At 42.0% G+C, this 26230-nt stretch overlaps 1 protein-coding gene across 4 annotated transcripts in view; it reads right to left on the bottom strand.

Annotated features, from left to right (window-relative positions):
* PAK2 (p21 (RAC1) activated kinase 2) overlaps positions 1-26230 on the bottom strand; it is a 47780-nt gene that overhangs the window by 6106 nt on the left and 15444 nt on the right. For 3 of the 4 annotated variants that reach the window (XM_040612527.1, XM_040612529.1, XM_040612528.1), the window contains 12 exons: positions 18530-18740; positions 12709-12809; positions 12037-12187; positions 11133-11164; positions 10680-10787; positions 9316-9448; positions 8572-8635; positions 7711-7759; positions 5513-5625; positions 4868-4985; positions 2892-2991; positions 48-244 (listed from right to left, as the gene is read on the bottom strand). In XM_040612527.1, coding sequence (XP_040468461.1) covers positions 48-244; positions 2892-2991; positions 4868-4985; positions 5513-5625; positions 7711-7759; positions 8572-8635; positions 9316-9448; positions 10680-10787; positions 11133-11164; positions 12037-12187; positions 12709-12809; positions 18530-18716 — 1353 coding nt within the window. In that variant the 5' untranslated portion in view covers positions 18717-18740. Of the gene's footprint in view, positions 1-47; positions 245-2891; positions 2992-4867; positions 4986-5512; positions 5626-7710; positions 7760-8571; positions 8636-9315; positions 9449-10679; positions 10788-11132; positions 11165-12036; positions 12188-12708; positions 12810-18529; positions 18741-22932; positions 22954-26230 lie in introns of those variants that run through there. The other variant, XM_040612530.1, reaches the window with a different exon arrangement.

The following is a 26230-nucleotide window of genomic DNA, read 5'->3' as shown; positions in this document are numbered from 1 at the left end:
TATAGTAAACACGCGCAAACAGTTCTAGCAACATCTGGACTTCTTACCCTCAGGGGGTTTTCGTTGAGGTACGGGGGTTCTCCTTCCACCATCTCGATGGCCATGATGCCCAGTGACCAGATATCCACTTTAGGGCCGTACGCTTTCCGTGTGACCACCTCGGGGGCCATCCAGTAGGGAGTTCCAACCATAGTGCTGCGCTTGCTCTGCTCTGGGGTGATCTGAGCACAGAAACCAAAGTCGGCTGTAGGATAACAGAATTTTAAAATGTTAAATTGGTGCACCCCAAGTAAGTGGGCTTCCTAGAAGACTTCTCTATTACTACACATATATTCTACTCCTCTACACTTGAGAGAGGCTTGGGGGGGTTTCTCCTCCCCCTCCCCCCACTACATTCTCTATACTACAAAATCCAATGTGCAAGATAGATACAAAACCTGAAGGTGTTTAAGCAGGGCAGAATTCCATGGAATGAAGATAAGGCTTTTTGTCCTCTGGAAAACGGGCAAAAGTATTACCCTGTAGAAGAACTGTATTTTGTCCAGTCCTTCCTTCATGAATCCCAGACTGGTAACAGCTAAAAAAAATTAATCAAGCAGAACACAGAAGGCAAGTGTTCTACACATGGTATGTTATACAGTCTGAACTAAAAAAAAAACCAAACACCAAAACCCACCAAAAAATCCCCAACAAATCCACAAACCATGGCTTCTGCCCTGCTAAACAGATTTGTGCAGCTATCGAATTCAACATTTCACGCAATTTGGCTATCAAATACATGTACTACAGCTGACAGAGACAGGGAAACGAGGCTTCAGATACATGCTACCCCACTCAGCAGAAGGAGCCTAGACAAACAAACCTTTCCACAAGGTAACTACCAAAGAGAACAACCACACGCAAGAAAACAAGAAAAGTCACCTATTCCTATAGCCTTCAGGTGCAGCAGCAATGCATGTTCCATCATGTTACTTTATCCAGCTGCAGCACTCTCACTTCCCAGGCATGTAAAGCATCAATAAGAACACAGTTAAGGCAGGAGACAGATATTACCTTATCATTGACACTAAGTTTGAGAGAGAGAGAAAGAGAAAGAAAGAGAGAGAGAGAAAGAATTTAAAAATTTTGAGTCGATTTTGAAAGTGTTATGCCAAGCGCTGCTAACAAAAGAGCCACAGTCATGGAAGCGTGAAGTTGTACCAAGAGGACACGTTAACAAAGAACTACCCCCACCCTGCTTGCCGAAACACTGCAAACCAAAACAAAACCAACCAACAAAAAAAAAATAATATAAAAACCAAACCTACAGGAGTCACCGAGTTGCTCATCAGCACTTCCTGGCCTTTACCAAGGTGTCATACTCAAAGCACAGCTCATTCCAAAAGCAGCACCAATGCACGTCTCCTGACCTCCCAACAAGGCCGTCAGCACCGTGCCACCAGCAAGGAGAGAAAAGACAGGCAAGATGCAGAACCCAGCTCCACCAGCCAGTAGCGTGTGTAGGTGCGTAGTGGTGACAGGCAGACCGGTACCTCTTCCCTCTCCTGTCACCTGTGTCCCTCAGGCCAGAGCCTCCCACAGAAGGGGAAGAGCTTGAAAAGAAGGTGCAACTTCTTCCAACCTCCATCCTAAAGGACTGCTAGAAGCTCTATAATCACAGCCAAAGAAGAGCTTATCTCAACACTGATTACAATACCATTCATTACAACTGACTCCTGTTTTCTCCTCTCTCCCCCTCCTCCTCATCCTCCCCCAGCGTCCTGGGGACGACGGTTCTTTACACAGGCTGCTAACCCTGTCCTTTTGACACTCTGCTTTGCTTTGACCACTCTTACTTTTTTGAGCCTTCTCCAGCTAACTCTTCTCAGCCACATCCTTCTACCGTAACTATTCACTTGTCTTTAGCCTCTGAATTCACACAGTTTGTCCACAAACACATCACACCCTCAAAAAATAAAACCTCCTATGCAAGCAAGAAGCACCTCCAACAATGCTGGTAAGCAAATCAAGGTGCTTATAATCTTTCTTCCCACTCAATCTCATAAACAACATGAGACTGCAAACCATCTACACTAAGGAATATTGCCAAGACACATTTTCATGGCATTTCAAATTCCTATCCAACTGTAAAGTCACCACCCCTTAACTCTTTGGTCACTTCACGCTCTGCACATTCCTACATAACAAGAAGTCAGACAGACAATGCACTTCTCAACAGTCCCGACAGCTTCTTCAAGTGGTTTCACATGTTATTTTTTATTCCCACAAGTTTACACACACCAGAAACTGACTTACTGTACACAAGTCCATGCATGCATAACAATTACCTGAAAAGCAAGTAGTTTCTTTTGTCATTTCATGATTGTATTAATGAAAGTGTGTTACACTGTCAGTCCAAGAAAAGGAGACCCAGTACAGGCATAGCATAAGACTAGACAGCAATACAAATGGTTAATAATGTATAATTTTCTTGTTAGTGACCTTCTAATGAAAAAGGGAAAATGTCAAAAGCAAAGGCATGACAACGTGAAGAGACTAACAAAGCAACTGCAGTTAGCTGCAACTTTTCTCTTGCAATCATTTACATCTTTGCTTCATTGTACGGTGCCAGTTAGTTCATATTTAGCAACGTATTCATGTGGCAACAGGTTTGCTTCAACATCCTTCTAGTCTAACACGTTCACAGCCTCAGTCTTAGGGTCCTCAGAATTTCATACGTGCCACCTGCGAGTTATACATTTCATAAGACAGAACGAATTTCTGTTACTCACAGTCTATCAAAATACACCTCAGCTTTCCCTGCCAACTCTCCTTCTACCAAGTTACACACTCAAGTCAAAGTTTACTGGGACAAGGAAAACAGAACATTGAAATAATTGTCTGGTACTCACTTAGTTTAACGGATCCATCCATTCCTAACAGCACATTGTCACTCTTAATGTCTCGGTGGATGACCTGGTTGGCATGTAGGAACTCAAGTGCTTGCAAGCACTGGATGGGAGAGGAAAAAAAAAACACCAAACAACAATTCAGCATATGGAAATAGAATTTGTGCATGTGAACACAAATACAAAAGCAATGCTTACACCCTCATCCAATGCTGACTGCAAAAATATAACAGGTATTATTTAAAATAACCAGCAGAGGAAGCTCTTGTGCTAAAAAATACACTCCAGATCTCACGAGGTCAAAAACCTTTTAACCATGGAGTAAGTTTCTCTGCTATCCCCTAAATCAAACTCCTCACATCTCCCAGTTGTCACCCAGTATGCTCCCAAAAATTCTAAGATGTTAGTTTTGGTACATCCCACAAATTCTACAGAAGAATTAAGTGAGAGATTTTTAGCCTGAAGTCTCACCAGAAGGAATTGGTGAGACTTTCTTCTCAACACACACACAGAACTCCTACAGGGAAGGCTGCAAAACATCTTACGAAAGTCACTAATACTGTTTTTGGTTTGTTTTTAAGATTAAAACCTTTCACACTAAGTTATTGCCTAAAAACATACTGAAATTTACTTTTGCTATTTGAGAATAAAAGGGGAAAAAACCCAGAAGGTTCTTCTCTTTCAGTATCAGCAGAACATTTACCATTTGCAACTTGGCATGGCTGTAGTCCCCAGTGAGGTTTTTATGTCTTCATTTGCTTTAGCAAAGTGGCACCGATTTACCAAACGAAGCGTATCTAATATACTGGGCAGCAGAGTTTTGATGAAGTACAATAGTTCAGTGTTAGACTTTTTCCTGAGAAGTTAAATACTGTTACAGTAAATAGCTGCTTTGGGTTCTCTGCTTCCAGCTCCAGTTTCTCTGGAAACCATTACCTGTCCATACACGTTAATGTACAAGTTTGCTTCCCATCCCCTCCCTTTGGGTGAGTCATCAAAAGCAGATGGCAGGTTGATGGAGCCCAATGGGGGGGTTAAGAGCCTAAGTTTCTCCTGCACAGCAGAAATACAATTACTTCTTCTGCCGTAAGAAACCAAGTCTGAGCTGGACACCAGCATTCTGACTCAGGGCAGAAACTACTGGTAAGTCGTGACATTTTTAACTCTCCCATTTGAAATCTTACTGCAATCTCAAAACTATTCCAACTACAGTCTTCTGCAGAATTATTTCTCTGAGAAATCCATAAAGAAAGCTTAACTGTCACAGAACTATAGATTTCACACACAACGAAAACTACTAAAATGAGAAAGGGACAGTCTGCGCCAAGTTCATCTTTATTTTAGTACATGTTTCTTAAACCATTCGTGTTTCATCAGATCCACTTCCACTCTTTAATCAAACACAGTTCCTCTTCCACCTTCTAGAAAACACTCATAAGCTTTCAGGATGCTTTCCTTTTTTTTTTTTTTTTTTTTTTTTAAATATGATTACATCTCTACTTTCTATGTTACCTATATATGAACACTCAAGTTTTCTTTTTGGTGCCTTTGAACAGTCTTCATTAGTCAAAATTAAAAAGACATTCTTCCCAGCTGCTAAATTTCTTCATTGCTCTTCCCTGAACTTGAGTTCACGTTATTAATATCTTTCTGTTAGGACTGTCAGCAGGACTAGGTAACCCAGGCACCAAAGCCAAAATCTTTATTTGCTCCATCACCCAACACTCCCCAACACCCAGCTCAAAAACTACTGTAGCTCTTTTGTGTTACAACTTGCAAATCCCCCAATTTTCTGAGTTAAAATAATTTTGTTATTTTCTGTAATTTTAAGATTGATTTCTGCTCTCAGTGTCATTCATTCTTCCTAACTCCATGTCTCCAACAGCAATTGTTGCAATTACTCCTAACCTAAGTGTACCACAAAACCTAGGGGAATGGAGTGCACCTTCATTCCTGTACCCACCAACTGTAATACTCACCTCTCTGCAAACAGCAGCAATCTGTGCTTCATCCATACACGTTTCTGTGACCACATCTGTTAGAGAGCCTCCAGCTAGATACTCCATCACCACAAACAACTCATCTCCTACGAGGTAACTACAAACAGAAAATGAAAAGCATGCTCATTTGCCATCAAGGGATCGAGAACTGAAAGGGGACTGTTAAGAGCTGATCAATGAAACAATTCATAAGCATTTCAAGACAAACAGTAATGAAAGTTATCTCTGGAAAGTAGCCTGAAATGTAAATGCTGACAGGAAAAGCTGTGTGCTTCTTACTACCTAAACGGGCAGCGTAACACCCTACACCTCTCATGCACAACACAAGCACTGTCCCAACTGTGCTCGTGCACCGCTGATCCCCAAAATGACACGTAGCACTGCATTTACGACAGAAGAGGCCTTCTTACCGATTCATCAAGACCATTCCCTAGTTGACTTTTTTTCTTCCCACCCCCACCCCCCCATTTTTCTGTTTTCTTTTTCTTAGATGACAGTCTAAATACAGATTTATTTGCTTGTAAGACCTTTAGGTACAGGAAGTGTATGTCTGTGTAAGTATATCAAATTATAACCTCTTGAAAACCTTGGGGATTAAGGAATCAGCCAGATGTCTGCATTTACCTGTCCAGGAAGTTGACTATGTTGGGGTTCTTTAGCTCCTTCATTACCAAGATCTCATTAATAATCAACTCCTTCTTGGGCTGCTTCTGCAGGTTTATCTGTTTAATAGCAACCTGAATAGGACAAAATAAAACAGCAATCACTCAAACTTGAGTATCAAAACCTTTCGGTCATTCTTAACACAGTGAAAAGTTAGAAGAAATTCTGTAACAGGATTAAAGGAGTTTAGTACAGCTTGCGGCTGTATTTTTTATTTATTTATTAGCATACAACTTAAATTAATATTTATTTATTAGCATACAACTTAAAAGAACGCAACTTGATGAGCATAAACTCGCACCCACAGCCAACATCATCCTCTTGCAGCTGAAAAGATCCACAAAAAAATAACAAAGGCCAGAACAGGCAGCAACGGAAACATTCAGGAGACAAAAAGATACTTGCCCAATCTCCTATCAACAGGCCTAAAGCAGAAGAGAATCGTGTAGCAACTAAGAGACAAAGCGTAGGACTTCCAACGCAAGGCATGGCAATTTGTTTTTCTATTTTCTGACTGAATTAGTATTTGGGTGTAACGAACGCAGGCAGGCAAAAGGAATTCCTCTCTAAGCAATTAAGCCAATGATTACCCCAGAGAGAGAAGGGAAGAGAAAGACCTATCTTGTCCAGGAAAATAAGCTAAGCAGGACAAGTATTCCAGACTTTAAAATTGAGAATAATTGTGCCAGTTACGTTAGCTGCAACACTTTAAGGAGGCAGTTCGGAGTTTTACAAGATAACCTACCCACAAGTCCAAAACCAAACAGAAGAACCAATATAATCTTGTAGAAATTATCGTTATCATGTGGCCAAAGGCATTAAAAGAAGAGAACCTGTGGCACAGAATCACAAAATAACAGATTGGAGGGGACCCCTGAAGGCCATCCTGCCCAATCCCTTGCTTAAAGTACAGCCAACATGGAGCAGGTTGCTGAGGGTCTTGTGCAACTGAGTTTTGCATGGAGATCTCAGCAAGTACAATTCCACCACCTCTCTGGGCTCCCGTCCCATGTTCAATCATCCTGACTCTGAGGGAAAAAAATCTCGAATATCTAACCAGAACTTCCCTTATGGCAGTTTTTATCTGTTAACTTCTGTCACTGCATAGCTCTAGAGGAGTCTAGTACCATGTTCTCTACATCCTCCCATTAGAGCGCGGAAAACAGCAATAAAATCCTCCTTTGTCCATCTCTTCTTACCACGGAGCAGACCCAGTTCTACCCTCTGACATGAAGCACTGCGGAAGCCAGAGGAGTACCGCGTCCACGTAATGCATGAAGGCTGCAAGCCACCAGCTGCCAGCCCACCTGCCTGACAAGATGCAGAGGAGGTCTAAGAAAGGAACTGGGCTGTGACATTGACTCTGCAGTCAGGAAGAGGACGTGAAGTCCTGCGGTATGTCGAACGCAATTTAAGAGACGACGTACTGAGATGACTGAAAGGCTTGCGTTTTATCAAGACGTGGTGCTCCACTGCAGTACTGGTGAATGTGGTTACTGTCGAAAGGGCAATTACTTATCAGTGACCTAAGGGATGGCTACTTGTGGATATTTAAAGGAAAATTAAGGAAACCTGAATTCCAAGAATAGCAAATAATTGCTGAAATTTTAGTGCCAGGAAGCAGAGATGACCACCGGATGACAAGCGTGCAGAGTACTGCCAATGTCATCAGTTTCACCGCGTGGGTTTGGAGACACCAAGGAGTAAAAGCAAAGAGCAGGATGTGGAGCAGGCATTCTAAATACATCAAAGAATAACATGGGGCAAGCTGCTTCCATACAGATAGGCACGTCCATCACCTTTACTGAGACCGGACTAGAGAACAAGTGTACAAAGACAAAACAAACTTTTATTTCTGAAAATGCCAGACACCATTGCCTACAATTCTTGAAGGATAAACTGTTTTCAAAACCCATTTCTGGAACACCTCACTCCCTCTGCTTTTCACTGGAAAGACAAAACTATTTTTAGCTTTCATCATCTGATTACTACAGAACAAGGCACACACTGTTACAAATGACTATGATAAACATTCTTCTGAGAGATGATAGCAGAGATGGGAGCCACAGAAAGAAATCTAGTCAAACCATTTCAGCCACCTACAGAAGAACATTTATACAAAGAAAGCGTTTTCATTACAATGAACATAGAAAGCTTACCTCCTGCCCGGTTGCCACATCAATAGCTGTGAAAACTGTACCTGAAGCCCTGTGAAGAAAAACGTTACAGCAAGTTGCACCTCTCTGTAAAAAACATGCACATGAACAAACAAGCCACAAACACAAAATTGTGTCAGATGTTGATGTTGCAAGAGCTGTACCAAAAAAAAAAAAGCTATTAAAAATAAGTGGCATCACAGAAATGCCAGTCAGTTAACACAAAGCTAACTAATTGCAAATACACTCTTCTGACACCAGCTAGGCCTCCTGCATCCAGGACATCGAAGCCCCCAGAACTTGGGCTGCTCCCTACGATCTGGTAAGCTGAGCAGCCCTTTCTGTAGTAGGTATTACTTTTCATTTTCCCCCAGGGGAACCCTGCCCACAAACACACACAGACCTATTTGGAAAGTATACAGTAGGAGTTAGGCATATATATATATATAATCAAAGCTGGGAAAGCTACAACTTGCATATACTTTCTTCTCAGAAGGATTCAGAGGACCACTAGAAGAATAACTTGGTCATGGCAGTGCTGTTAGCTTAGCACACAGCAAGGCTCGCGGCGCGCCCTTGTGCTGTTCGCAGTCATGGAACAAAACGGATGAACGCATCTTACTGGGAGGGGAGAGTACCAGCTGCACCAACAGCAAAGCTACAGAGCGACACTTTTCGTGTTAAAAGATGCAATTCAAAACTTCCACCACCGTGTAAAAGCCTTCACCGTCCGTTTTATCACTGCTTAATACAGGCGACATTGCTGCCTGCTTCAGTAAGCGGTGGCTGTGTGATGTATCAGACAGAACAGTACACCGCTTCTAATGCTGGCTCGCTGGGAAAGAAAGTGGGCTGAATACTTACCCCTGCCCAATTTTTTCGTATCTGTTGTATTTTTTCTTGGGATCTCCTATGCTTACAATAGTGCCTAAAAAAAATAACAAAACAAAAGTCAATCCAGCTGTCCCCCCTTAGCGGAGCTGGCCTGGCCAAGGTACCTCCAAGAGTGGGCCAGCTCAGGTAGTAAAGGCTGATACATGAAGAGCCAAAGCTTCCTGACACTGTTCCACTCACAAATGACCCAACTTCAGACAAGCATTATTTATATATACTATGTACTAGATTATACTCTTCATGAGACAGACCATGCTATTTCCCCTAGTATCTCAATTTAACAGTAGTCTTCTCTGTAGCAAAACCCAGTATGAGGTTACGACAAATTCATTAGCTCAGCCAAGTCCAGAAACTATTCAGTTCTCGACTTAAGCACAGGAACTTTAATACAGTGAAAACTTATCTTCAAGATGATTACGGAACAAGCAACAGCAAAAACTACTTTGTGTTATTATGGTTGTATTATACATACAGGTCACATTAGCACAACTGAACTTCAAGCCAGAAAAAACTTCTACCATTTTTTGTTATCCAATAGGGCTCTGAAGCATATTAAATTGGCAAAATTTCTGAAAGTAGTACTTTCAGCCTGACACAAAACTACTCAAGCACAGTACTCAAACAACCCTTACACAAAAATAGGATGAGGGCAAAAACTTAACGTTCCTCCCTCAGTCATAAAGCTTTTGTTTATCTGAAATAAAAAACACCTACGCAGTTTTTCCATGATCTCTTCATCCGACATTTTGGTCTTCTTTTTCTGCTTATCACCTGATTTTGTCGCACTGTCGACAGAAGTGTCACTGGCTTGTGCAGGGATGGGGTCAATTACAGACCGTGTATAAATCTGTTAAGAGAGACCATTTATCTGAGCATTTTCTTTACAATTATTGCCCTTCAGTTGAAAACAATTCCAGTTCTTCAAGATCCCTAAGCACCATTTTACATAATATGTTGGAGGCAGAAATTAGACCTGAGAAACGTTAAAAGTCCACTAAGGCAAGATGCTGGTAACCTTACTAACCTCTGAAAGAAAGACCCAAACACCTCCTGAACAACATAGATGCTAGGGGATTAACTCCAACTTCCACAGAGATGTTTTGTGGGTTTGCTACCTGTTTATTCGTTATAATCTATGCTAGTTAATACAACAGAAACCACTATTTCATAGCGAGATCAACTACTAGTAAGATCTGAAGGAAAAAAAGCTTCATGCTTTGCCATGAAAAGAAGCACAAGACTAAGAAATTTCCCAGTTGCCCCAATTTTGGGCATTTTCTTGGAGCTTTATTTAACTCCCACCTGTGCAGTTCACAGACATACACAGCTGCTCTAGAAATATCAGACTGTAGACTTGTCACATTTTCTATGTCTACATACCGAGTGGGCAATATAAAGCAGTAACACTTGACAAAAAAAACACAACTCACATTTGCACTCCTGGAGCGAGAGTAAGTGGGCAAGAGTAGCAAAATATACAGCTACCACAGCCAAAAGAATGAGCTGGAGTAAGTGGGAACCCTGGGACACTATTAACAAGGTGTGTAGTTCAGGATGACTACACTAAAACTTAATGAACAACTTCTTAAGTGTTTATACTCATGCAATGTTGATGACTGAGTGAAATAAGCAAAATAAGCTTTCAGGTCTTAAAACTTAATTGTTTTGGGTTTAGGTAGTATATTTGCTGAAGGCTATCACACTGCAATCAAACAAAACAAAGAAAATTAAATACATTACACTTGTACCACTGTCCTGTGCAAAGTTACAGAAACTGGCTATAGCTTTTTAGAACTAAAAAGCTGCCGCCTCGTATGCTGCGTTGAAGGACAAGCAAAACTAGATACCTTCAACACATGCCAACAAACAAAATAGCACTAACCTCAGGATTTCTGATCCAACTGATATCCAGAAATTAGGCATTTTCTTAGCAAACAAGTAAAAACCAGAACTTTTCCCTAAAAACTTACAACAGTTCATTTCACAAATATAACACTTCACTAGAAAATAGAAGTAGAAACTACGTTCTGCAATACTGAGAAATGCAGGTCTGCACGGTAATTTTTACGGCTGCTCACCGATTTTGTGTGATCTGGTCGTGGAGCAATAACAGGAGGAGGAGCTTCTTCATCATCCTCATCATCATCTGCCACAGCTGTTGATGGTTCTGAACCTTTGGCATTGGTCTACATTTTCAAAGTTAAAAAAACCCAAACCACAAGATTATCTCCTGCACAGTGTTAAAGACATGCTTTTTTTTTCCCCTCCCCTGACATGAAGATAAAAGAATTTTGATGTTGAACCAAAAAGACAGGTTGAGTGGTTTAAGTGCCCTATTACATTTTATTATGAGACTCAAAATACTACTGCTGCAGTGAAATACTCTGTTGACCCCCCAATTCATGGTTTTATTCCACACAAAAAAAAAATCTCATTTTGTTTTATATTGCAAGATTCAGCATAACAACAAATACAGAAGACTTGAACTCGTTTGCACCTAAGAATACATAAAGAATAGTAAACACACTCACCGTTGGTGTTCCTGACGGGAAACCATCTTTTTCTAAATAAGACAAATAGCAGAACATATAAGATCATCAGAAAAATAATGAAAAGTGAACTTTACAGAGTAAAGAACACAGACTGCTTTGGAGATTATTTTTTTTCCATCTCTCAGGAAGCAAATTTCATGGTCACAAATACAAGAAACCAGTATTGCACTGTAAGACCATGCAGAAGGAAGCTGTAAGTTTCTAAAATCCTCCCCTAAGGGTATACAAACTATTCATTCCCCAGCTTGCTCTTCACCTCACTTGAATACCCACACATAGTTTTCTAAACTGATCACTGCTGGTCACACTTACATGTTCTGTCTTACTGAGATGTTCCCTTAAGGGTATTTTGAATCAAGGATGAGAAATACAAACTCTTATTGCTAAGCTACTTCCAGAAATAATTTGGAAGAAAACTAGGTAAAACTGCATCTGTTTGTACGACAGTTATTCTCTCAGCCCCCCACATAGCTCCCAATGTAGAAGCCACGATTTATTTTGCATCTTTGATGTCACCATATGGTGATATCGAATTTACAGATAACCACTTTGGCCACAGATGGGAGAAGCAAGGTCTCCGGCACGAAACCAATCAATTGCGGTCTCAGAGTCCCAGCTTCATCAACACAGCCCATTAAGTTAATTTTGACAGCTATTTTGAATTATCCAGTTCTATTTCTTTCCCTCTCCACTTAAAAAAGGAAATTAACTGGACAATGCCAGTTTCCATTAAGTTTTAAATGCATCTTCAAATATTTGTTCCTCATTGAAAAATAGCTTGCTCTTTCAGCATTTGAATCTGATTTATTATTCTGAAAGAGAGAAAGACTGTTCCAAACACCCAACTCCTCTGCAATGTGCCTTGCACACACTTGGATCTCACCTGGAGCAGAAAAACTCAGATACTTCTGTTTTGCTGTGTCTTTGGAGTCATAGAATTTCAGCACATCTAGTACCGCCTGGGGGTTTTTCTTCTGTTCTAGCTTCGTGATATTTGAGGTCTGAAGCAACCGAGCCCATTGCTCTGGCATTCCCTGAAAAAAAAAAAAAGAAAAAAAAAAAAAAGGCTGCTTTAAGCATCCTTCTAGTATTTTGAAGATTTTTTAAAAAGCAGAACAGATTTCTTTCTTCTACAAAAAGCATAACACAGGCAGCCTTAAACACATGACCAAGCAGGATGGGGTTTAATGGGGAGCCATACATGCACACCACACACCTCTGTGCCCATGACACCACCTCTTTCAGGTGTATTAAGCCAGGAATGGGAATACAAAAGCACTCAACAGAACCAGCGTTACCCACTAATGAAAGTAAACTGAGGAGGGTTTCTCAGGGAAGGCTCTGCCAGGTGACACAAAGCATCAGATCTGACATTCACACTGCAGAAGTACTAACATGTCACAGTCTCATTACTCTGCATGCTGTACAAATACACAATATTTTTTTTGATAAAAACAAAGACTAACTTGCACTTTATTCTAAAACATCGCAATGGCTTCACTACAGTGCTGACCCACAGATGTTTTCTGAACAACTCCAAGGCAGGGATACTTACAGTGAACTCTCCAGTAACAGCATCAAAGCCAACATGAATGGTGTGCTCAAAATCTGACGGTGGGGAGATTTCTGGCCTTTCCTTTTCCTTCTTCTTGCTTCCTGAAACAGACATTCAAAGATCTACTGAGCAAAGATTTAAAGTCCTATTGTCTCCGTTTAATATAATCAAGCCAAGCATTACAACAGTTAGGATTAATGTAATCATTATTCTGTTTACTGGATGGAGGTCTTTACATATGCAGCTCAGTGATTTGGTATTTTCAGGTTGGTATAGATTCACATAAGAATCAACAACTTGTTCCATTCAAATCATTCATACTATGGTAGCAAGCAAGCAAGAGATTAAGAGCACCAGAGTGCAAGGAGCTCTTTTGAGCATATGAAATCTAAACACATGAAATGTTTACAATGCAAAAAAGGACATTTTAATACGGATTAAGAACACCACAGAAGACAACTTCAGTTCAACCTCAAGTTCACCCTAAAGACAGTTAAAACTCAGTTGCCTCACTGCTTCATTTCAAGGTAATTAATGCAAGCTAGGACTTCCTGTGATGAAGATAAAAGTTTATAGTCTTAGAGCAATTACCTAATTTAAATTAAAAGAAAAAAAAAAGCCAGCATAAGTACCAGAAGCAGGAACAGATAATGAGAAGAACCATGTGCACAATCCAACCTAGATTCAATTACATTTGTAACATAGTTTATAATTCCAGGGGCTTGGTTTTTTTGTTTTTGGGGTTTTTTTTGTTTTTATTTTTCCTGACAAAGAGAAAATAAAGAAAAATGGAAGACATTTTTCAGTTAACCCAATCTAAAACACACCATTCTGTTCTCTTTACTCAGAAAAGGTCCACAGTTAAGTTGGAAGGTTTCAGGAACCTGTTTTCTTGTTCTTGCCAAAAGCCTGAGCCCTGCTTTCCCTCCCTGCCAGAGGAGTGTACTTGCCGTTTGCTCTGCAGGTAGAAAGATGATGCTCAAGGCCTCATCTCACAGTCCTCGGCGGAAAGGCAGAGGCCTGGCACTGAGCTGTAGAGCATGTCTAACCTGATACCAAGAAAACTGCATGTGTAATCCTGGGAACGCCTGTGGGCTCGCAGAACACACAGCTGAGTCAGCTGCATTTATTATAGCGTGCATGGAGCCAGCAAGAACACCATAGTGCTCATAACCACAAAGGAAAGCAGCACACCATTTTGCAATCTAACTTGATTCCTTGATTTTATGTTTGTACATCAAAAAAAAAAAGGGGGGTTGCTTTGTTTTAAATTCACCTTAAAAATAAAAAGTCATGTTGTTTCAGTACAGAAAAAGAGCAGCTAAACCAGCAGCACCCTCTTCGTTACTACATGGCCAAAAGTTACGGAACATGGGACAAGCATAGATCACGCTACTCAGACCCAGGGAATCTGTCTGAAATCCCCCTACGCTGGCAGGAGATGGACAAGAAGCCGAGGACAATACTTACAAGTGAAAAACCATGTGGGCTGCCTCCAGCTGAACAATGCAGTGGAAAGACACGGCTATTATAAACAGGATATCTTTAATATGGCTGCACAGGTCAGAGCCAAAAAGCAAATGGACTGTCAAACATTCCCATTAACATCAGTCACAGGACAGAAGAAACTTGCTTATGTGAAAACTTTAAAGAAATAATCGTTTCTTCCCAATCTCTTGCAGTTATTTATGTGAAAGTAAGGTGGGAAGGAAGAAAAAAAAGTTATATTCCTCCAGAAGGTTCCTGTTCGGGAGCACTTGAGACGTAGGTAACAGGAGCTGGTGTTCAAACCCTCCAGCCCGTGCTACGCAAATAAACCCACTCCTTCCAAAAATACACAAATCTTATTAGTAGGCTAGGCAAGGAGACTAAAAATCACTCCTCTGCCCACAGGAACAGCTGATCTGAGCAGCACTTCAAACGAACGCGAGCAACTCTTCAGTCAAGAGGCAAGTCCCGTGAGTCATGTGTTGGCAGGACATACTCGAGGCTCTTCGAACAAGGCCACTGTGAGGCCACGCTGCTTTTCAACCTCTGATTAGGTTTGCAACACAGCTCTGTCTTTAAACGGGCACCCCTTTAATAAAGGGCAATGCTCGTTTGAAACAGCAAGTCAATCTAAAACGCGGCCCCTGGGCCCTGCAGAGACAGCAGCATATGTTCCCAGGAGTGGGGAGACTCGGTCCTTCAGAAGGATTTGGCGAATTGGAGAACTGATTAAGAAAGTGCCTCAAATACAGTTAAACTCTTCCCCAAATGAAGCCACAGGCATTCAGCAAGGTGTCACTCCCAGGTGCTTCACATACCCTCCTGCATGGCAACCCATCCTCAAGCATCCCTCACTTCCCACCAGCCGACCTCTGTATGCAAAGCGAGAAACAGACGCTTCCCAGCAGCCTGGTCACGGCAGGTAGATGACTCCAGCTTTAGTGAGTTACTTTAAGTTTGAGTTACTGAGCTGCAGCTGAAACCACGCTGAAATCTGCCCCGAGCTGCAGCCTTGCCGGGTGATGCCCCACAGCACCTCCTTTAGCAAGTTCTGCTTGAAGACAAACATTTCGTGTTTTAGGGGACTGTTTTAAAGCTTTCCATAAACATACACACAGTTTCATTTGACTTCAGAAGTCTAGCCAAGGAAATTCATGGCAATTAAGTACTCTAGTAAAAGATGACTATCGCTTCATTTATCCTAAACAATGAAACTGGGGGTGGGGGGGTGACCCTCCATGACTAGGTCATTAAATAATCCCTTCAAACAGACGATTATTTCAGTGCAGAACTAGCTCAGACTTGGGGCAGAAGCTCTGCATTGGCCAAACCCCATCGCCTGCAGTGAGTTCCCCGAAGCCCACCCCCCCCCAGCGCCACCTCCTACGCTAGAGGAGCCTCCCAAGAGGGGGTCTGGGGGCAGAGCTGTGGCAATAGATGCGATGGAGCTGGCCAGGAGGGACCTTGCAAAAATCAGGTGGGCAGAGATCTGAAGAACAAAGTCAAACAACGTTAACCAGTAACAGCTCCGCTGCAGTAGCCTTGTAGATCTTCCTGTAAGGCATCCCTTCATTTTCAGAAAAGGAGAATTTACCATTTTGGTAGTAATTTCTTAACTTTTGCACTGGCTGGGGAAATTTTTCGCATGAACTTTTTTAATTCACATGTACATTTTTAATCCAAGCAGGAAGATAGGATTTCTATAAAGCTTCCCAGCAGCAGATTTTTTTTTCCTTTAAAGAAAGTATTTAAATTGGCATTTCTAGCCAGGGTGCATCTCAGCCATGCTAACGAACAAAACAACTAACATCTGACCACTGTTTTAGTGCCAGAAAGCCACTGTGTCCATTTATATCCTGCTTACATTTGACAGCCAGTTCTGCAGTCTTGAGGGCCAAAACCATTTTTTTGGATGTTTACATTATCCTTGCTGCAGGTCATCCAATCAAGAAGTTTTTTCCTAATCGACAAAACACAACTTTCAGATAGTTTCTTTCAGCTAGGTAATTCAGTTACCATTTTTCCTAACCACATTATCTTACCATGCAGTAAAACCTTCTGCTTTTTTTCAGAAGGACATTATCTTAAATACTTTTTAACATCTAGAAAACACACTGACACCATTTTCTCGAAAACGTACTTTTCTCAACAGAAGTTATTTCTTCTGGTTTTAGTTTACATCACTAAATATCAGTACGTATAAAGACACATGCTAAACAAGTATGCAGATTAATTTCCATCAATTTAGTACACATGAGTATTTACAGAGTGGTCTCAATAATCTTTAAGTACTGGGACTCCAAAGCAATTTCAGATGAGCCAATACAACTTTAGACAAGTCCTCAGCCACCTCCCCAGCCATTTCATCAAAAAACCAACCCACTGTCAAGATGGAAAGAGGAAACAGTCATGGAGAAGTAAAGGCGCTACAAAATGTCACAAAGCTCTCCAGCTGCGCTGCACCCGCTTGCATTCACAATTTGTTTCAGAACACAAGCAAGTCTTATGCAGTATTACTCATCCAGAGCAAGGAAAACCTTCTTTCATGTGGGGTTTATGTTCTACTTCATTATATCCCTGTCTGTAAAAAAGGGCTACAAGTGCTCTGCTGAACCATCAATGGAGCAACATAATGACAAATGCCATTCCAGCTCCTAACCCATTCTCCAGCCTGAAGATGGCCAGATTTGATCCTTCCCCAAGATTTTCTTTCAGCACCCACAACAACAATTTCTAGGCATTTCCTCCCATGACAAACACCATAATGGTAAAACACCAGTTTCTGCAGTATCGAAAAGCTAAGCTAGAACCTGCTCCAGACATGTGGCACTGCACCCAGCTAGCAGCACCCAGATTCACCACCTTCACCAGCCTCAGAGGCCTGGAGTCTCTCTCTTGGGGTGCTGCCACCAAGCTGTGGTAGCTTCTCATGTTCTCCTTATAGGCTTACTACTTTAAAGCTTACCCATGCCAGTAAACAAGACCCCCACTTCCACTGCTGTCATCCAGCCATGGACAGTTATTTCACAATAAATGACCTCGTGAAATAACTATTATGCTTCCAAAAGCTACACTGGCCAAATCCTTCCATCCTCCAAAAAGGAAAACACGCCCACTGTTGCGAGCAGAAACACTGCCAGATCGTGGAAAGCCAGGTCTTCCAAACAGCGGGAAGCCTGCCGCCAGCGTTTCTCTCCAGCGTGAGGCATGGCTGCAGAGGGACTGCTCACACAGCTGAAGCAAGAGTGAAAACCAGCCCTGGGGGAAATACTTAGCCAAGTGAATAAATAACCAGAGGAGCAAAGTCTCTTGAAACAGTCAAACCTGTGTCGGCATGACTGAACCAGTCCTGCCCAGCACATCAGCAACGAGGCGCAGGAAGCCAAGAGCAGAACTAGAAGACTTCAAAGAGCAGCAGGGTCTTCACCTTGTGCATCTTAATAGTAATCGCAAAAATACTAACCGGTAGAGATTAACAAAATGCACATCAGTTTCAGGTCAGGCCTGTAACTCCCTGCACAGTTTTACCACACCAGATGTTAGAAGATATTTCTGTCTATGCACTATTTTGCTGTACATGGATAGAGACATCCCGGAGAACCAGGATCAGGGCTACAGCACTGTACATACATTCATCATACAGAAAAGAGGACAGACTGTATTTGTGCTTTGTTTCTATTTCATATATGAAATATACATATACATGTATGAAATATGCTGTATTTCATTACAGCAATTTTTTCCTCAGAAATAATCCTTGTTTGCAGCAATCCAGGTTTCCCCCCCCACTAGTAATTAACACTAGCAGTGCAGTTACACACACAGAAGGAATTAATTTTTCTCAATCCTCCTTCATGCACACTCCACCCTCACCACTATTTCTTTATTACCTTTTTTTTCTCCTCAAGAAAACCACATAAATGGTTAAAATCAACGTGACACAACTTCCAAAACAGCTGGATGCTGTTTAAACTAGCTATCTGAATTTAGCGTAGCAAAATGGTAAGTAACACAATACCCAGGAATCACAAATATTTATTAGGGTTGTTTGGAAATGCATTACTTTCAACTGGGCAGCAAACATGAGAAGCAATAGGTGGTGGTTTTCCTCAGCAAGCTATTTAGTTTTTCGTACTTAGCATTTCATCTTCAAACATTACAGTGCAAACAGAAAGAACATCTCAGCTCACTGAACACACATATCCAACTTTCAACACTTCCTCCAATCCCCTACACTTGGACAGGCTGGACTCAAACGTCTAAAGCGCTACCAAAATTTAGAAATATGCGTAAGGAATGCAAGTAGTAACCTTGGAAAATAGAGGCATCTTACCTTTTTCAGTGCTAGAGAATATGGAGATGATTTTATTTCTAGGTTTTCTCTCTTCTGGTACAGAGGGCAGGGGTTTCAAGCTGTGGTTGGCAGACAACTGGTCTTTGCCCCCTGAACTGAAGATAGTACTGCTCATCCGGACAGGAGGAGCTGGTGGTTTGTCTTCCAGTTCTCCGTTGTCAGACATGGTTCTCAATAGCTAGTGAAAACACTGAAATAGAAATATGTTTTAACATAGGAAGAAAGCATAGAACCCATAAACATAGCATTTCTTCTGTTGGCTAACAGAGAAAGGAGGTACAAATTCAACTCTGAGGAACGTTGCAAGCGCCACACTGGCAGACACTGATGTCTCCACCAAAGGAAGCGGATCCCTTTCTCACTCCCATTTCTGGGCCGCCCATTCACCTGCACAAGCAGGAGCATTTGTGGGATGGAGCAACAAATTTTTCCAGTGATGAAATTCACCCAGTCAAAAAGAAGAGTCAGTTCTAATGTGGCCAGATTCCCAGATCTGGCTCACCACCACAAAGGTTGCATATGTGAAAAGGACAGTACGTGTAAGGGTGTAAGTACAGTATCTTGTAGGTATAGCTCTAGCCCAAAGAGCTTCATCCTCTAAAGTCAAACACCTTTAAAAGCCTTAGATGCTTTCCTTCTTGTCATTTATCAGACAAGATCTTGGGGAGAAAGGAAGAGCCTGTAAGTCATAATTCAGCACACTGCCCAGGTTAAGTCATACTAAGAATATCTCTACCCAAATTACGCAGCCTGCATTAAAGAGCATGGGACCAAGATCCACTGGATGCATTCCACTTCTGAGTGACTTGCATTGCTTAACCACTTTGTGCCACTCTTTCTCCATTTGTAAAAAGAATACACTGTTACCACAAGCCTCTGAGTCCTTAACAAAAACCTGAGTGAGATCACAAAGAAGTGGCTGCTAAAGCTAAGAACACAGCACAGTGAAGTACCTACATGAGGTATTCCACATTCAAGAAAATCTGCACTGGTCTTTCTTCCCTCCCCATAATATCCTGGAGATTCTTTTCCGAGCACGAAGAAACAGGCAGCCTCTCTGCTACAGAGTAAACAGCACAAAGAACGATTTATAGAAATTACCTCTCAATGACAGCTGAGGAACAAATATGCCCCTCATTCCTCCATACGCTCAAATGATGAGCTACCCCAACACATCTCTGTGCTGACCTCCTCCTCTCACAGCAGTTTGGGAAATGAATGGCCTACTGATGTCTATCAGCTGCCCGTCATAGTCCCAGAGCGTGATTCTGTCCCAGCCATACCACTGCAGCAGTCATTATCAGTGTCATTTAAAAAATTCAGGATAAGACAGTGCAGAGCACTCTCAATTATAACACCTGATTTTCCAAAGTATAAAGATTGTGCTATACAGTGCCTCAGCACAATACGTATAACTCACAATATGGTCTTAGCAGAACTAAAAACATGTGGACTGCCATTCCCTATCATTTCACTGGGTGGGTGAATACTGCAAAATCTGAAAAAAAAGAAAACCAATCAGGCTAGCAGCCTGAATTCAAGCAGCACAAGAGCACACTGTTTTATGTTGTAAAGCTCAAGACAGATTAAAATAAATTATCACCATAAATGCCCGTGAAAGCATGTAATTTCTGTTCAAATACCTTCAGAGCCACAAGCAGCACAAAGCAAAGTTCTGGCAGTGCAAGTAAAAGCTGGACATGTGCTAGCTGTCCCACCTACCTAAACCCTGACGGGGAACAGCAGTCAAAGCTGTGCAACACCCACCTAGACAAACCTGCCTCAGCCCTCTGTCTGATGAGGGAGCGATAAACAGCCCTGCAACACTTGAACATGTCTGCAGGGATGGTTGTGAATCAGACTGTGATTCCCATCCTCCAACGGTCTTCCAAATTCACTTGCTGATGGCTCTTTCAAATGTTGCAACTTAACTATAGGATCTTCTGCATTTTCCAGTATCTACGCTGCAATACGAGGAAAAAAATTTAAGAACCCTGCAAACGTAACAGCAGGTCTACCCAGAGGGATTTTATTTCCAAACACTCCCCTAACAACACATACTGTTTGCACAAAGTGCATGCCACCAATTGGAGATGGACAAACTTCTGGTCTGTACCACCAAATCAGATATATGGTGTTCAGTCTTGTTGAAGTTGGGCTTGGCATGATGCAGTACAGGGGACCATAATCCATTTCCCTTGTGCTAATTAAATCTCAGAAAAGAGTAGGATATAGGGTGCTTAGCTACCCAAATGGGAACAGACATAAAAGAAAGTGCTCCTCCTTTTGAGCAAAGAAATACAATTAGATGGCTAAATAAACCATAGTAGATAAATAAGCATATCACAGAACTTTTAACACCAGAATTATATACTCTGTGAAGAAAGCAACATCATGAGCAGTGTTTTGTATTTTTCTAATAGAAACCCTATTATTTCTTCCATCAGTGCAGGTTTTAAGCTGCTTGAGTAGCAAGAGTAGGATGTAAGGATAAAAACTAACCCGCATCTGAAACTGGACAAGCACAGACTTGGCCCTCCAAGCCCATACTAATTCCCCACACGCTTCCTTGGAGAGCGCAGTCATCAAATTAACAATGCTGTAATCAGGCTTCAAATTTAAAATAAAATTAAAAAAAAAAACCAAAAAACATTTACTGCTCTTTTGTTTATATATTTTTTAAATAAAGCTCTCAGCATAGAAAAAATTCTTCATTTTCAGTGACACAAGCAGTGCAAGTCAGCTCATCACATACTCATTATTACAGCTTCTTATCTGAAACAAATTACTCCTAAGCAACCTGCGTGCTCAAGAGAAGAAACTTTTAAGCAACAGGCTGGACACAAGTATATGGAAATCCAAAACTCATCCATTCCAGGAGAAAACCAGGCACTTCAGCAAACCAGCACAACAGCATCGGTGCAGAACCCTCAGAGCTGCAGCTCTGACCAGCTGTTCAGCGTTCCAAGGTGTTCAGGAAGACCCCTGACCTCGCTCGCGGCAGAGCCCAGCAGCAATACCGGGGGCTGCAGGAAGGCAGCCGAGCTGGGGGGCTGCTAGAACAGACTGGAGTGGCAGAAAGAGCTCCAGCATCGGCTTCCCACCCGAGGGACCGGCGCCGTCACTCGCAGTTAAACAAGATCCTTCAAGTTCATTAAATCTGTGGTTTAGCAAAATCTCAGGTTTTAGGAAAAACTTAAGAGACATGATTTATTTAATAACACAAAGTAGTATAATTTCTGAGCAGCTGTTTCAAAGGCCTTTGTTAAAATAAATTGCTAGATCCAAAACTGTTCTGCAGAAAGGACCATTTCAATGCACAGCACCTTTGAATTAATCGTTTAAATAAATTACAACAGCTCCACTCACAACGGACCGCTTCAGGAAATGGAAGTCTAACCCTTCAGCCATCATTGGAAGTTAAAAAATCAATCATTTTGTTCAGGTTCAAATCCAAACAGCTAATCTCTTTCTGACTGCATTCTTAGCTGAGTGCAGAAGAACAGTGCAGTTCCCTCCCCCTTATCCTTACCCTGTCTTCATTCTGCAGGGAAAGTTTGCACAGTATCAGGAAGCACTTTTGAAATTGCTGGCAGAGGTTTGGCATTATGGGCAACGACTGGAGGAAGGATTAAAAAAAGAAGAGGGGGAAAGAGGAGTGCAAATATACCCTGAAGCTCCTTTTTCTGCTCTCTCACTCTCCCGAAGAGGAAAAGGAGCCTGTTCATCTCACAGCAGCTAGGCGTAATCGCTTTTGCACCATCACCCACGTGGCTGCCTTGCTGAATCATGGCTTGGACAGGGAATTGCAAGGACCAGGGGGAATTTTCATTTTTTTCCAGTGCCTGCCAGGAGTCTGTATATTGGCTGAGGGGATGTCAGGTTCATATTTTTCTGACAGAATCAGACAACCCAATTAATGGTGGGGTTTTTCTTGAGCTTGGCTGAAAGACATTTACTAAAATGGTTAACCTAAGTTTGAGCAACCTCATAAAAGTATGCTGAATCTGAAAGAAAGATGACTGAAGCAGCAAAGGTAACATATTGAAGAGGACATAATCGGGGGAAAGGGATTCAGTTTCATCTTTGCCAGCGAAGATAATACCAGTAATAATAATGTATTCAAGCACATTGGCATCTCCCCCACAATCACAAGTCTCACGACATTTAATTACAAGAACTAGAAAGCAATGGAATGAACCACAGAGATAAGCTGTGAAACTGCCAACAATACTTAACTACAGACTTCAGATAGATTCATTCCCAGCACAGGACAGTACTGCAACCCATTACACGCCAAAAAAAAAAAAAAAAAGACACAAAAAAGAACTAAAAGCTTTCCTCCCAACAGTTCTGCTGCTTACTCCACAAAACATACTCACAGGTACCAGCATGGGTGACCACAAGGCTCCGATTCTCAGTCCTCATCTGCAGTATATGGTACTACTCCCAAGAGCTGTTCCCTCCTTTTACCAAAGGTTTCTTGTCCTGCACCAGGGCAGCAAAAACGGAAGTACTCTCTTCATCCTCGGCAGCTTTAGACATCATCATAACACAGACTGCTGCAGCTGAAGAACAAATGCATTCTCTCCTCTGCTGCAGAGGCAGCAAGCAGCCAGCCAGGGTCTGTGCCATCCTACATCACTCACTACCAACAGTAGGAGACCTGACCAAGTTCCTCAGAAGTGCAACTCTTCTCTTTCCACTTTTTCCGCATGAGGCTGTGGCAAGACAACCACTGGGAAACTCCTTGTTTAGCTTAACCCACCCTCTTCCTCCCAGCCCCTTCCAGAGACCTGCAGTGACCAATTTGCATTCAGAGTTTCATTTTTACAACAATCTTCTAGGAGTCAGTTCTGCTGCTCACTAGCTTTCTTCCTTTTGGGGAAGAAAAGGGCCCAATAACCTACAGCATACCCAGGCCACAGAAGAGACAGCAGTTCCTGTTGCTGCCATCGGTGTGAAAACACCCTGCAATATAACCCTGACAGCGAGTGCAAGCTAGAAAGTAAAGTGAGAATTGGGCAGCATTTTCAGAAAGCTGAGGAACACATGCTGCTGCAGTGCATTAATCTGAATGTTCTGGCTGTGAGTTGTTTTTTTTTGTTGGTGTCCATCCCCCCTGTCCCTCCCAAATATTCCCCCTTGTGTGAGCATAAAGCTGGGCTGCTTCCTGAAGAACTTCCCAAGTACAGCTCGTGTGCCATTCCTAGCTCCCTCGACCGCCCTCGTGATGGGCACCAAGGCTGCCAGGCACTCCGGTCCCAGCTGAAGCGGTGTGCTGGTGTGCTGGCTCGGCAGCGGGCTCGCCATGGAGGCCCCTCTCAACCGCAGGGCTGCTATTTAGTTCCTCTGACTTCTAAAAAAGGATGAACATTTTTCTTCTCAAACTGGTTTGCAGAATGACTAAAAGGAAATAAAATTAAACTGAAGACAATTTTCCTATCTGCTACAGTGCACAGTCACATTTTCCCTGGAGCACTCGAACAGATTCAGTTTTAAATACGCATTATGCATGCATACACATCAATCTCACAGCGTAGTACTGTAAGGCCCAGAGCAGGGGTAGGAAAGTGGTACCATGCATCAAATTAAACAGCTGGTGAGAAAGCCCTCATATCACAATGAGTTGAATTTGTCTTCTTAAGATGTTGATACTAATGTATTTCAGGAGCCTAGGCTGCGTCTGTATTGCACTGCCTGGGATCCAAAGCAAAAGTAAATTGGACTACAGCTTAGGAAAAAAAAAAAAAAACAAAACAAAACACATGAAGCTCTGAGCTGTGTGATAACACATACATAAATTCCTACTCTTGGCATACAACATCCTGGCTTTGCACTGCATTTAAGCAACAGACCTCCGAGGAGCCAGAACTACATCAGTGAAATAAATCAAATCCTCTGCATGAGCATACCCTGACAGGGGGCTCACAAAGCTGCAAATTGAACTCGGTTCTGTTTACTGCAGGTAAAAATTACTCGGGTCATTCACTATCAAAGGGGCAACACAAACATCAAATTTAAGTCTGTTTTGCAGGGTTGACTAAAAAAGCAGAAGTAACTAATTTCAGGCTAACAATGCATTAAGAAACATAACCACTTTGCTTTTGAAATCATAGTCCTTGATGTGCCATTACATTTGCAGAAGCTTATTGAGACACCACCTGAACTGCTGCAAGGAGAATGGCACAACATTTGGGCCAGACACAGGCAGCGGGCACAGTGCTTGAAAGCAATGCAGCAAAAGCATCTGGTGTCCAACCGAAGGAACAGAGGAAGAAAAATTAACATATCAAAAGTGAAAAAAACCCTGATGGTAAAGTGCACTTCCCTGTCCCTGCTGTAGCAGAGGGCACCCGGGTTGAGAAAAGTTACCCTTACAGCAATCTGTATGGCGGCAGCTGTCATTTGCTGTCTTCCTATGGAGCCCTGTAGGGTGTTACTGGCAACATCTGTCACACACAAAGAGCAGCATCCGGGACAGCCAGGTCCACAGCAGAGGAAAATAGCAAAATAGGTGTCTCACAAACAAATCTCCGAGGCAGAAGATGTCAAGTGAAAGGAAGCACAAAGTAATTAAAAACAATACAATAAAAGAGCTAGTGTGTGATGCTCCAAGAAAAGACCCATGTGACAAGACATTTAAAACAGTCATGTGCCACACTGGGTTTGAATTATAAAAACTCTTGTTGAAAATGTCTGCTGACTCATTCCCAGTCCGTTGACCCCCAGTGGTTTTGGTAGCCAGCTGGTCTGCAGCCTCTCCATACCACCACCTTTTAATACCTGGAAAAACACTCTACTGGAGGAGATGAGACTTGATGCTTCATTATTCTGGAAAAGAGGGCAAACAGATCTATGTATCCTGCAGTTTTTAAGTGGCGATCCAAGGCTGCTCGTTTCATCAGATATTCCATTTTCTTGGATCAAAAAGATTTGGAGTCTAAAAGCAGAATTAAACAACTGCCTGAGTATTTTTCTTTTCCCCCTTTCTCCCCGCCCCCCTCACCTTTTTTTTTTTTATTTTTAAACAGGCTCCTGTTGAGCAATAGATTTCCTGTGATTAGCTCACTTAGTACTGATTATAGCTCACTTCCTCCCAGGGATTAGCTGAAAGCAGCTTTCTGACAACTTTTTATTCAGATGGTGCTACCTAGCCACAGCTTACTTCCTGCCCCATCCTAACAGCATGTTAGTTCAGCAGCTCATCAACTTGAAATTATTTCACCACTGCTGAAAAATTCACAGAACCAGCAAATCTCAGGCTGTCTTCTCCACAAAAAGCAAAACTTTCCAACTTGAAGCATTTGGATCCATGAGATTTTTTTTTAATCCAATCCAAAAAGGAGTTTTCTGGAACAGTATGAGATTACCTTCAGAGACAAAATACTTATCTCTTCATTTCAACTCAGAAAAGTTGCACAAAAAAAAACCAGCAGTGGCAGGTGAAGAATTACTTTCTCGCAGACTGGGCAAACACAGTCAGAGATCTTCTGCCTGCCAGAAAAGGACCTGTGCAAAAGCAAGAACAAGAGTAACCTTAATAATGGCCAGCAAGAGCCAGCAGTATAATCTGTTCCACCTACAGTTATTAAAAACACACACAGATGCTCTAATGCAACATGCAGCTGTCAAAGCCTTTCCACCTCTTAAAAGGCAGGCATCAATCTCCACGGGACT

Source organism: Falco naumanni, chromosome 13 (genome assembly GCF_017639655.2).
Source record: "Falco naumanni isolate bFalNau1 chromosome 13, bFalNau1.pat, whole genome shotgun sequence".
NCBI classification, from domain to species: Eukaryota; Metazoa; Chordata; class Aves; order Falconiformes; family Falconidae; genus Falco; species Falco naumanni.
Note: the sequence above shows the minus strand (reverse complement) of the source record. Positions and strands in the feature narration are given on the sequence as shown.